The 13,161-nt window shown below is 35.2% G+C and overlaps 1 protein-coding gene across 29 annotated transcripts in view; it reads left to right on the top strand.

Annotated features, from left to right (window-relative positions):
* The window catches only part of DMTF1 (cyclin D binding myb like transcription factor 1), a 43,971-nt gene that overhangs the window by 12,341 nt on the left and 18,469 nt on the right, over window positions 1–13,161 (top strand). For 17 of the 29 annotated variants that reach the window (XR_012432724.1, XR_012432731.1, XR_012432727.1 and 14 more), the window contains 5 exons: window positions 10–126; window positions 1,518–1,640; window positions 5,990–6,084; window positions 8,492–8,606; window positions 9,955–10,031. Coding sequence is in view for 13 of the 29 variants with exons in the window: in XM_045388689.3 (XP_045244624.2) it covers window positions 18–126; window positions 1,518–1,640; window positions 5,990–6,084; window positions 8,492–8,606; window positions 9,955–10,031 (519 nt within the window). In the remaining 16 variants the exon portion in view is untranslated. The remainder of the gene's footprint in view (window positions 1–9; window positions 127–1,517; window positions 1,641–5,989; window positions 6,085–8,491; window positions 8,607–9,954; window positions 10,032–13,161) is intronic. The other 12 variants (XM_074035620.1, XM_074035618.1, XM_015447831.4 and 9 more) reach the window with 1 other exon arrangement.

Genomic DNA, 13,161 nt, shown 5'->3' with positions numbered 1-13,161 from the left:
CTTGTACAGATTTGAGTATGAGCACAGTGGAAGAGGATTCTGACACAGTAACAGTAGAAACTGTGAATTCTGTGACTTTGACTCAGGACACAGAAGGGAATCTCATTCTTCACTGCCCTCAGAATGGTAGGAGAACTTGCTGATATATAATTCTGACTCTGAATTTATTTATCACTTTTGACCCCTATTGCCCAAATAGAGGTCTAGGTGCCTATGAGTTTAATATAAATGTTAGCTTTTGTCAATCTTGTTACTATGTTATAAATAGGATGTTGAGCCCCCAAAGGTAATGATGGAATAACTATAATATATACTTATTTTTTTATACTAAGTGGTACCAGCAGTATATTTAATTCATTAGGAAATGTAGAATTATTCCTCAATGCAAATAGACTTTTTTGTTAGAACCTGTGTTAAAGAATTGTACACAATCATTTGAATATGACTTAATATGATGATCTACAATGAATTAAGAATCAGTAGCCTTCCAGCTGATAATTTTGTTGTTACTCCTCTGCTTGCTCATTATTTATGTCATTTATTTATTGTGCTCTTAAGTTCATCTTTACTCAACCTAGGTTCTGTCTTCTCTTCTCACTCTGTACATAATTCCTAGGTTATTTAATTCAAACTTAGAATTTTAATAGCACCTACCTATAAAGATGACTCAGACTCTGTCTTTATACAGAATTCTCTGTGCTTCTCATAGGCACCTTAAGTTTCATACATCCCAAACAATCCTTACATGTACTTCCTAAATTACCTAGTTCTCTTTTTTCCTTTCTCTGTGAATTTCATTAGTGTCCAGATCATGAATGTGGTTGGGAATAAATTATTTCTCTCATCACCTGCATCATTTCATTTGAAGACTTCTTGATAGTATTATGTTTTTTAAATCCATTGCATCCTGTCTGTTTCAAGCCCTCCTTTGTTAGTTCAGTTTCTCATTTCTCATCTAGGTATCTCTAATAGCTTTTTAACCAGTGTCCTACCTATAATCCATCTTTCAAGCAGCTGATGAAATTGTTCATGATACAATTAATAGCATAAAGCTTCCTAAGGTTTTTAGAATATAGTACAGGTTCTTTAATTTGGCCCATAGGTCTCCAGTCGTTTCTGCTTTCCTCATAGTCTTACCTCCTGCCACATTTCATATACCTGTGTTCCAGCAGATCACACTATCTTTATTTTCCTAACATACCTATACCTTAAGCTTCTCATACCTCCATGTCACTGCACATACTGCTTCTACTGCCAAGAGAGATAGCAGTTTTCCCCGGGCTTCCCTTCTCTTTCACGTTTGAGAGACCGCCTTCAGGAGTTGAATACTGCGGTAGGCATAGAAAGGCAGTGTCCTTTTGAATCCTGTTTGCACAACTAGGTTTAGTTAAATGAGCAAATTGGTAAGAAAATGTTTTTAATAGATAAAAAAATTGTAGAACCATTATTAGAAATTTTGTTTTCCCTCATTGGTTTGAAATTTTTGAGATTTTTATTTGTTTGTTTTCTTCCATTAGAAGCGGATGAAATAGACTCAGAAGATAGTATTGAACCTCCACATAAGAGGCTTTGTTTGTCCTCTGAGGATGATCAGAGTATTGATGATTCTACTCCTTGCATATCAGTTGTTGCACTTCCACGTAAGTCACTACGTATTAAGAGCCATAGAGTTCCCTTTTAAAATCAAACTTTAGCTTCCAAGACATTCAATTGGCATTTCTAGATAGACTTGGACTTAATGCTTTTTTCTTCATTTAGTCAAAACACCTCTTTTTAGCTAACAATAAATACTATGTGCCAGACATATCATTAAATGCTTTTACGTATATTGCCTACTTTAATCTTCCCAACTTTTTTTTTTCAATTGCCCCACAAGGAGCCTTTTTAGACTTTTTTTTCCTGATTGTACTTTTCATGAAAAGTACAATATATCCTCAAAAATAGCTTGTATTTCTTAACGTACTGTCTGTATGTCCTTGCTTTGTTCATAAAGATAATAAAACTTTTTGTCACATGCATTTCCCCCCACCCCAAGAACCATATTTGCCCTCATTGAGAAAGCATGCTTTACAATAGGTACTAATATTGTTAATCCTATTTTACAAGTCAGGAAACTGAGACACAGAAAATTATAATAACTTGGCTAAGAGCATATCTAGGCATTCTGGTTCCTGTAGTACATACTCTTGACCCCAATGCCATATTGACTCTTCAGTATGCTATATGACAACATGAAAGTTAGATAGAAGCCTAATTAGTTTATTCTTACCAAGAAAGTTCTTAATGCGTTTCTCTTCCAAGATCATTTAGAGTAGACTGGCTTCTATAGGAGGTATAATATTTCAAGTGCAATACTGTTGGCCCAAGACCGCATACCAACTGCAACATTAGGTTGTATTTCTGATTTGCTTAGCAAAGAGTATGGAGTGTTCAGGAAGATTCTGGAGTAGATGCCTTAGTCCATGGCAGTGGGGATGGGACACATGGCTGTTGGTGGCACTCTTAGCACAAAGGAGAGTTTTGCCATAGCTGAGAACTTTGATTTTACACTCAGCATCAGACAAAATCACATCTTCATCTTTTGAAAAAGCAAGACCAGGTTTTCAGCCTGGAAAATCATATCTTAACAAGTAGATATGTACTCTGAATTTAGAGTTAATTGCTTGCTAAATTGAACAGAAAAGAAACTTTTAGTTTACTATAAGACTTTATTAAAAAACAGTGTTAATATTGCTTCCAGTTGTGGTATAAACAAGCATAACATATTTCTAATTAAATATTCTTTCCTCCTAATGATGATTCCTGTGTTTTTTAAAATCTTTCCTAATTTGACTATTATGTTGTGATTCAATTCTAAAACTTAATTGGCCTATCTATACAGATGTAATCCTAAATATTTTCTAAACTAGAATTTTTGAGTAGCTAATTTGAAATGAATTGACTTTAACCAATTCATTTTGTTAAAGTGGAATGCCCTGTTCATGATTGTAGGTTCAAACTACACTTTATTATGTTTTTTTATGGTGGTAAACCAAATCCTTAATGGCGCTGTTCACGTAGCTTCAGATAATAGAGGAAGGTTGACTTGAAAGCACATGAGCTGCTTAATGTTGGGTCATAGCATCATCACATATGGAAGACACACTGGAGCCTAATACTTAGCAATAAGACTGATAAAGTTTATCTGTCTGGATTGTAAAAATCCTCACAGGCATCAGCCTCTCATTAATCACTGTAACTCACTTACCTCTTCTCTTTGTAGTCATCTGCCACTACATTTATCCCATTCCCTATTTATAGTTATAACTATATAGTGATTACAGTATTCGTCTAGATGATTCTTTCAGTACCTTAGCCTCTTACTCCTTTTGTTCTCCATTTATTACTGCCTTTACCACTCTTACCTGTTACTAGAGTTCATTTGTGATCTATTTCAGACTTGCTGTTTTCCTACCACTACTTCTGTTTTTCCAGCTCACTTCCTGTAGCACTCTGTAACTCCTGCAGTCTTTTGCCTCACTGGGACCCATTGATCCTATTATATTATCATTGTTTCTTCTCTACTTGTATCCTTTCTTTCCTTTTTACCCTGTTTTACTTTTATGGTTAATCTTATAATCACTGTCTTGCATTCACCAAGTCCTTTTTTTTCCTCTCACTTATTTGGTGAAATCATAACTGTCTAAATCTATTTTTGCCTGTTTATGTCTGTACCAGTGCAGCTAATTGAAAAGTATTAGAGAAAAATGGCACAAGCAGGCTGACTATTCTCACGGGCTCATAATGCTGCCTACCAGTAACAACAGTTCTCTAGTGTTGTTTTACCCACTCTGAGATGACTATTTCATATGTCCCGAAACTTCCAAATACCTTTTCCACCTTTTTACTCTGAGCTAATAACCCTACTCACAAAGAATTTGAAGTGACCAGAAAATAATTTCTACAAATTCCTACTACCACAAATACATACCTACCTGCATCTATGTCCATTCATATATTTGTTGTCCTATCTTAGGCCTATCCTTCCATTTACTAGATTTTATCCCTTTTACCTACTCAAGGACATTGTTCCAATAATTATTTTGTCTCTTCTGTGTCACCAGTTTTTCTTCTACTGAGTCATTACCACAGTATCACAAACATACTGTTATTTTTCTTTAAATAAAAAGTCCCTGGTCAGGCGTGGTGGCTCATGCCTATAAACCCAGCACTTTGGGGGGCTGAGGCGGGCAGTTTGCTTGAACCCAGGGATTTGAGACCAGCCTGGGCAACATGGCAAAACTCTGTCTCTACAAAAAATACAAAAAAGAGCTGGGTGTGGTGGTGCATGCCTGTAATCTCAGCTACTAGGGAGTCTGAGGTGGGAGAATTGCTTGAACCTGGGAGGTTGAGACCGCAATAAGCTGTGAGTGTGCCACAGCACTCCAGCCTGGGCAAGAGAACAAGAGCCTGTCTCAGAAAAATAAATAAAAAGTTCTTTTAGCTCACTTTTGGTTCTTACTCAATTTTCCTCCTTGCCTTTAGAGCAGAATACCTTGAAAATTGCCTGTATTTGCCTTCATTTCCTTTCCCCATTTTTCCTTAAACTTACTCCAAGCTTTCACCCCTTAACTAAACTGTTTTTCCCAGCTCTTTAAAGACCTTCTTGTTGCCAAATTCAGTGTTCACTTTTTTAGTGTTTGCCTTACTTGATCTGTCAGCAACGTTTGACGATATTTATTACTCCCTTCTCCGTGAAACGTTTTCACTTGGCCTATAGAAAATATTCGTCTGGTTTTCTTTTATTTTTCTGTCCATTTCTTCTCAGTCTCTACTGCTGACTTTTCCATGTCACCAGAACCTCTAAATGTGGAGCACCCCAGAACTAAGTCCTTAGACTGCTTCTTTGTTTACTCACTTTTTAGGTGATCTCAACTTAAGGTTTCAAATACTATCTGGTGTTAACCACCCCAGATTTATTGCAGACCAGACTTCTCGTTCTCTAAATATTTAGTAGTTGTCTCAAACTAGTGTGTTTAAAGCAGAGGTTCTATAACTTCCTAAATCCTTAAATTTGCTTATTTTACAGTCTTCTCAACTAATTAGTAGCAGGTATATTCTTCCAGTAGTTTTGATTTTTTTTAAAAAAAAATGTAATATTATCCTTGGCTCTTCAGTCTCTTCCATCTCCTCTTTGTCTACAAATCATAGTGGCTTTGCCATCCAGAATACATTCACAATTTGAACTACTAGCCATTCTCACTTGCCTTCACCCTAGTCCAAGCCACTGACCTATCTTTATTGCATTTGCGCTTCAAATGGTTTTTCTGATAGCACAGAGTGAGTCTGTTAAAATAAAAGATTATATTATTCCTCTACTCAAAATCTTCCAGTTGTTTCCCACCTAAGAGTTAAAACCAAAACCTTTTGGCTTACAAGGCCCCACACAATCTCCTACTGTTCTTGTTTAGTCTGCTTTAGCTACACTGACCTCCTTGCCATTCTCATGAACACTCCAAGCATGCCCCGTCTCAGAGCCTTTGCACTTGGCTCTCCTTGAAATGCTCTTCCTTGAGATTCCTGCAAAACTAGCTTCCATACTCACTTGTTCCAAGTCTTGGTCACTTTTCCCAGCCTCCTATAGAAAATTTCAAATACTGTCCTCCATCCCAACAGATTCCCTTTCCTGTTTTATTTTTTCTCACTACTAATCACCATCCAATGTAGTATCTGGCCATTTTGTGTCTTTCCCCACTAGAATATAGGCTCCATGAAGAAATGATTTTTGTTTCCCTTGCTCACTGTTGTATCCCCAGCACCCAGAGCAGTATCTACTATGAATTAGGTTCTCATTAACTATTATTAAGCAAATGAATATATACATGTGAAGATGTATTAACAAGTAGTTTGTTAGGAAATTAGATGATCGTATTTTTTTCCCATGGATATTTTTAGAACAATTAAAACTTGCCATTATTATTCTGGAGATGAACTGTTCCTTTTCTTGAAGTTTCAGAAAATGATCAGAGCTTTGAGGTGACCATGACTGCGACCACAGAGGTAGCAGATGATGAGGTTACTGAGGGGACTGTGACACAGATCCAGGTATAGTAAATCTTTTAACTGTCCTCAGGAGAATGTTCCTTGACACATTGGTTAGCAGATAAAATGATGAGAAACCTCAGCCTCCTAAGTAGCGAGGACTACAGGCACACGCCACTGTGCCCAGTTTAGCCCTTATTATGAAACAAATTACAAAGCTCTTTTGTTTTGATTACTGCCAAATAGTTAATGAGTTATAATTTAATATTTAACTTCTTGGGTTGCTATCACCATTTTAGTGAACACAAAACTTTTCTAATAATTGCTAATATTTGTTTAATAAGATTAACTTTAGACACAAAATGAACAAGATGTGAGTTGAAAGTCAGCATAGTTAAAAAGTTCAGAAATAGTCTGTTTCTTACTGTATCTTTGCTGTAAACCAGGTGCAGCTATTTTGACATAGTTTGGTAGTTAATGTACTGTGTCTCATTTCAGTGATGAGACTACCTTGAAAAATAATTAGAAACTATTGTAAGTCCCTATGTATGTACTACTTTGTGGTTGCAAGAGGCTTCAATGAGCTGAATATTCTAGGTTTCTAAGCCTTATATATATTATAGGCATGAAATCCTGCAACCAACTCATAAAAGCTTCATTTTAAAAGCAGTAGCATACTAAATAAAGCTGAGGAAACTTAATAGATGCATAAAGTAGTGAAAAATGGGGGTAAAATACTGTAAGACTTATTTATATATCAAGTATAGATAGGTACCCTTCAAGGTACCTAAGTCTCCTGCTGTACACACTAAACTCATTTATTATTGATGGTGTTGAATACTACTGCTACTGCTTAATAATTATTTGTTCATTTGAGGGAAGATTTGAGCCATAAGGCATTAAATGTTTGCCCCCAAATAGTGGTTAATCAGCATAACAGACTTATTCCTAAGGTTCATGGAATGGGCTTTGCTATATAGACATACTTTGAGAAATGGTGATTTGATTCTCATATCCAACTGATTAAGAGAAGATAATTTAAGAGTATTTTCTACATTATAGTTCTTAAAACTGAGTATTGCATGTATCAAGGTCTTTTGATAGCTCTCTGTTATACTCTTTACTGATATATAACTCCAGGATCAAATCTTATAAAATTGTGATCTTCAGAATGTAAGAACCTTAGACACATATAGTCTGTCTCAATTCTTAGCTTTATACAGGTCCTTCTTGATTTAAAAAATCAAAAAGTATGACACATAAATAGAGGGCTGTAAAACTTATTCACACTTGTTCCAGTGATTTCCAGCTTTTTGCCCATGGATTCAAAAGCACTTCCATAAACACACTATATATATTACCACCAGATACAAAAATAAAGTAGTAGGCAACAATAGAAATGTGACTTTTCTCCTAATTGTACCTTGGTTGTCCACTGACAGCTTATCTTTTTCCAAAAGAGATGAGGACAGCTTATCTCTTTCCAAGAGAGATGGGTTTCAGTTTCTCTTCATATTAGAAGTTCAGTTTCTGTTTATTCAAGAAGTAGTAGTTCAGTCCTTCTTAGGATTTACCTTCAGCCAGTAACATTGCTTAGTTTTTTTTTTAGCCCAGAGACTGAATTGGGTTGAGTGGTCACTAAACATGTGACTCTTCCCTTATTCTGTCTATGATAGGCTAATACCTGATACGGTAGCACTGTTGCCAGGTCTTCCTCATTTACATTATGGTTCTCTTTAGGCCAGGGTCAACTCTGCCAAAGGCAGCTTTTTCCCCTGCAGAATTTGTTAAGTTAGATATGCTTGTAACTAAAAATATAGATGGTGGTGGTTGCACAGAAGACTTAACTGCATTAAGAATAAGTAGTACCATACAGTTCTTTGAGAGAAAGGTACATTAATAAGGCTCTAGAGGTTGTCTAAAACAAAGTTGTCAGAAAACAATAAGCAGACCATGATTTTGCAATAATGACTTATGATTTAGCCTGTTAATCTTTTAAGTTAAGAGATTACATTATTGGTGATTTAGGCAGCAAGCTTATCTCTGAGGGCATTAACAAATCATAACACCCAACCCTAGTACTTCCATTTTCCTATCTAGAACAGATAACTGTATATTGTATATTATTGAGCTTATTTACATGTGTAAATATTTAAATTTCCCTGAGTATTCTATGTTGATTTAAATACTTAGACTCTTGGCCCATTTTATATAAAAGTGAAGCCAGTAGTACACTTACTTGCTTAAATGAAGGTCATATTATGTTAATGCATATAATTTTGTTTTTATACTGCCATAATAAAAATAGCAAGAAATATTTTTTTGTAAATTGAATATATTTTTACTATATCTAAAACAAGTGAATTCCGTATGACTATATTTAAGTTTTATAATGCTTAGGATTACAAAGATGAATCAGGTTGGGCATTAAATCAAGCTGCCACTTTTTTTTTTTTTTTACTTTTACAAGATTTTGCAGAATGAGCAACTAGATGAAATATCTCCCTTGGGTAATGAGGAAGTTTCAGCAGTTAGCCAAGCATGGTTTACAACTAAAGAAGATAAGGATTCTCTGACTAATAAAGGTAAGATATACTGTGAATTTTAGTGCCCAGTGGAAAAAAATGGAGATAGAAAGGACTTATAGTCATCAAGATTCTGAGTTGGACCTTCATCATTAGGATTGAGCAGTTAGAGTAATTGAGCTTTTCTAACTGAATTAAATTTGGCCCCAAATGACTTTGAATTAAGGTTGTGAAACCACCATTTGTGGTTCAGTAATTAATAATTATTTTTCTCCTTCTGATTTGAAGTAAATTTTGTCTTGTTAATTTTTGAACAAATGCATAGTGGTGGCATTTAAGACAAGATAGTTATTGCTTATGAGAGTAGGAACTCAAGCCTTTTCAAGGGCCTACTATGGTCTGATAAGTGACCTAGAGGCTACCTTAAGCCTTAAACTAGTGTTTATAGTGTTGGCTATGCTCAAGCATAGCTGGGGAAGGTGCTACAAAAAAAGTGAGCATTGTGTGTGTGCCACTGTGAAGTACAGAAAGGAAGCGGAAAAATGTAAATCATTTTCAACCACTGTATAGTAAATACTCTTCAAGAATACATTATTCACTTGTTATTCAATATTTACCTTGCCTTAGAGTCCGGGAGACCCTAACCCAGCAGCCCTAGAGGAATTAAAGACACACATACAGAAATATAAGAGGTGTAAAGTGGGAAATCAGGGGTCTGACAGCCTTCAGAGCTGAGAGCCCTGAACAGAGATTTACCCACATATTTATTAACAGCAAACCACTCATCAACGTTGTTTCTATAGATATTAAATTAACTAAAAGTATCCCTTATGGGAAATGAAGGGATGGGCCAAATTAAAGGAATAGATTGGGCTAGTTAACTGCAGCAGTTGTGTGTGTAAACCCACAACCTTCTAGCTTTTGTGTTAGGGCCATTATGAACATGTTACAGTGCTGCAGAGATTTTGTTTATGGCCAGTGTTGGGGCCAGTTTATGGCCAGATTTTGGGGTGCTTGCTCCCAACATTTGTATATGTTCTTTTTGCCCATACAGTTTTCACTGGAGAAATTTTTCAAAAAGTTTTGAGCATGATTTGGCTTTTTTTACCTTTATGTTTCTTTTTAGCAGTTCTATATTGTTGAAAGGCTAAGTGAGGTAATTTTTAAAAAATCTTTTAATTATCATTGTCTTTTTTTAGTAGGGTCAAATAAATGTACCATAGCTTAAAATCCAGAAGTTACAAAAGCAAGTTTAACCTAGAGACCTTTCAGATTTCAGAGGAATGAGAAATGAAATTAGCTAAATTTTATCCCCAAATATAATCACAAAGGAATCTTTGGTGTTTTATTTCTTTCAAAGAGTAACTTTTTTTTTTTTTTTTATAACATTTCTTGTTTTCTTTTAAAGGGCATAAATGGAAGCAGGGGATGTGGTCCAAGGAAGAAATTGATATTTTGATGAACAATATTGAACGCTATCTAAAGGTATCTTATGGCATATTTTTATGTTTCACTAATTTGTTTATTGCCAGTTGCAGAAATACCGACACAGTATGTTGTATGTACTTATTAACTTTTTACTTATTTTTGTAATGGATTTTTGTAATGGCTAACATGTTGTAGCTGAGTAATTCTAAAATACATTATTATAGTATAATAATATTTTGAATTCTCAGTTTAAAATCGCTTTACTACTTTAGTTGCCACCCTAAAGTTTAGATAAAATGTTAGTAGCCTCTCAACATTTTAAAGTCTTATCTTTTCAAGAAGGCTATATAGTTTAATTTATATTGTGTAAAAGCTTAAGGTATGCATCTTTCTTTGTTTTGTTTTTGTTTTTGTTTTTTCGAGACAGAGTCTTGCTCTGTTGCCCAGGCTGGAGTACAGTGGCACAATCTCAGCTCACTGCAACCTCCGTCTCTTGGGCTCCAGCTATTCTTCTGCCTCAGCCTCTTGAGTAGCTGGGATTACAGGCATGCACCACCACGCACGGCTAATTTTTGTATTTTTAGTAGAGACAGGGTTTCACCATGTTGGCCAGGCTGGTCGCAAACTGCTGACCTCAGGTGATCCGCCCATCTCGGCCTCCCAAAGTGTTGGGATTACAGGCATGAGCCACCACGCCCAGCTAAGGTATGCATCTTTGAATGAATTTTTGATGTCATAGTAGTCTTTCCCTTTTAAAAAAAATCAAAAATTTAGTTTATTTTCTTATTCAGGTTTATTTCTTGTTAGCTTAGTACTCTTCATTAAATGTCTTTTGAACACAATATTTTTAAGGCTTTGGATTGTGTTAAGGCATGGATTGTTTTAACAGTGTTTGCTTTTGAAGTCAGTGATCCATTTGGGCAGGCTGGAAACAGGCGAAGAGTGATACAAAGCCTTGTATCATGTGAATGATACATGTGAGTTCTGTACAAGTTTACAGAAAGAAGAGTTTTTAGAGCAGTTATGGAAAATTTTGGAAGAAAAAGGATTTGAGCTGTCTTAAAGAATGGTACTTGGGCTAGAGTAGAATTGGAGGGAACTACATGAATACAAGCTGAAGCAGCAAGAAATCAAAGATCAAAACCAACGCACATTAAATTAACCCCTTTACCTTGAACTGAGATAAATAGCCTCTGGAAAACTGGGCTCTGAAGTCCATGCCAAAGAATTTGAACTTTATCCTATAGCAGATGAGAAGCATTAAAGGGTTTAAGAAAAGCTAGTAGTTTAGTTGAGTAAGGAATTCGTGGGGTAGATCTGTATTCTCAAGGAAATCTTTCCAGAGACTTGCTGACCATTTCTGTAATGGAGTTAGATTCAAATAGTGTTATGTCTGAAATGTAGACCATCAGCATCATTTGGGGAAGGATGGTATACAGTGTTTAACCATTCTCGTTTCGTTTGATATATTGACTGCTTACTTTAAATTTTCCACTCAACACTAATGTAGAAATACAGTGCTGCCTAGATAGAAGGTCCACATTTTAAATTTTAATTTTAACTGCAACTTTCCCAAGCTAAGCTTTTTGAAATACAGAATTTTAAAACTTCTAATTCTTCACTAATAAATGGGATCCTTCCACCATGTTTGTTGTTTTAAGAGAAACAAATACATTGGCCATTGAAAATGAATCCAGAAGTGTATTTAAGTTGTCCACTAGTCACATATGCTTCAGTTAATCCTGGAAAATGCTACTAGTTTAGATAAAGCAGTAATCAGTGCTAAGGAACACTGAACTTTGAGAATTAAGCTAGTTCCTTGTCTAGGGGATTAAAGTAGATCATCTCCGAGGACCCTTCCAAGTTAGTGATTAATGGGCAGGAGTGTGAGTAGGATTTGAGACCTTTTAGAGGACTGTTTCAGTAGACCAACTGATAGTGGCAAAGGACTTAAACTACAGTGGTAGAAATAGAATTGATAGAGAAAGGGCAGATAACCAAGTATCTGCAAGGATGCCTGAACTGAATGTTGGGAAAGAAGGAAAAGGAGTTAGAGCAACTTAAGAGTTTTTATTTTAGGTGATTGGGAGAATGATGATCAGATTGGCAGAAATAGGAAATGTTCAAAAGATTATCTTGAAAAAAGATAATTTGTTCAATTTAGGTTTTAGACCATAGCTTTTATTATGTGGTGCTCTTCTAAGACTTCTGTAGAGCCAATTTTAAACTTCAGAGAGTTCCAATTAGTTGGATGTCATATGTTTCATATTTGGGTTAAAAGGATAAATGAAAGTAACTTCCACAAGCAAGAAAAAGGGCAAAGAGTGTGGAGGCAGAAGAATCTTTTATCTCACTGTATGGTCATCCTGCAACACAGTGTGCTTGCATGTAGTAGATCAGTAAATATTTAGGTTGAATCACTGGCAAAATTGGAACTGCATAAGTGAAAGAATTTTAGAAAACATTCTGAAATGTAGAAATTTTTTGCTGTGAAGTTTCATACATTCAAAAGTATATAAAATGCATACACTGTGATTTCACCTGTTTTTGAAATAATATATAAATAGATTAATTCTGTGGATATTCTGTAACTCATTATTATTTTAATATCCTTACCCTTTTATTTAGGTGTATTTCATTGTGCAAATGTGCAAGTTACCCATTTCACAGTTAATGGTCATTTGGGTTCTTTTAGTTTTTTGCTATTCATTTGTACAAACCTAGTGGGTGTTAATTATGATTTTAATTTGTTTCTCTGATAACATTTTGATATGCTTATTGGCTATTTGTGTTTCTTCTTTGAAATTCCTGTGTCTTTCACCAGTTTTTCTGTGGCGTTAACTGTTTTGTTTAACTTAGACTTTCTTAATGTATGCTGGGTACTAATGGTTTATTGGTCATTTGTATTACAGATACAAAATTGTCCCAATTTAGTGGCCTGTCTTTTCCTTCTCTTTAGGTGTCATTTGATAAAAAATTTTTAACTGCAGTATCAAGTGTATCATCTTTTTTGTTTGTTTTGCATGCATGCTTGCTTAAGAAATCCTTCCCTGCCTCAAGGGCATGAAGACATTCTCACATTATCTTGTAAAAGTTTTATAATTCTGCATTTCATGGCTGTAGGTGTGAGATATAATTTCAGTTGTATCTCTTTCTGTATAGATGTCTAATTCCTAACTTACAGTGT

Source organism: Macaca fascicularis, chromosome 3 (assembly GCF_037993035.2).
Source record: "Macaca fascicularis isolate 582-1 chromosome 3, T2T-MFA8v1.1".
Classification (NCBI taxonomy): domain Eukaryota; kingdom Metazoa; phylum Chordata; class Mammalia; order Primates; family Cercopithecidae; genus Macaca; species Macaca fascicularis.
The sequence above is the reverse complement of the archived record's forward strand: the minus strand, read 5'-3'. Positions and strand labels throughout refer to the sequence as shown.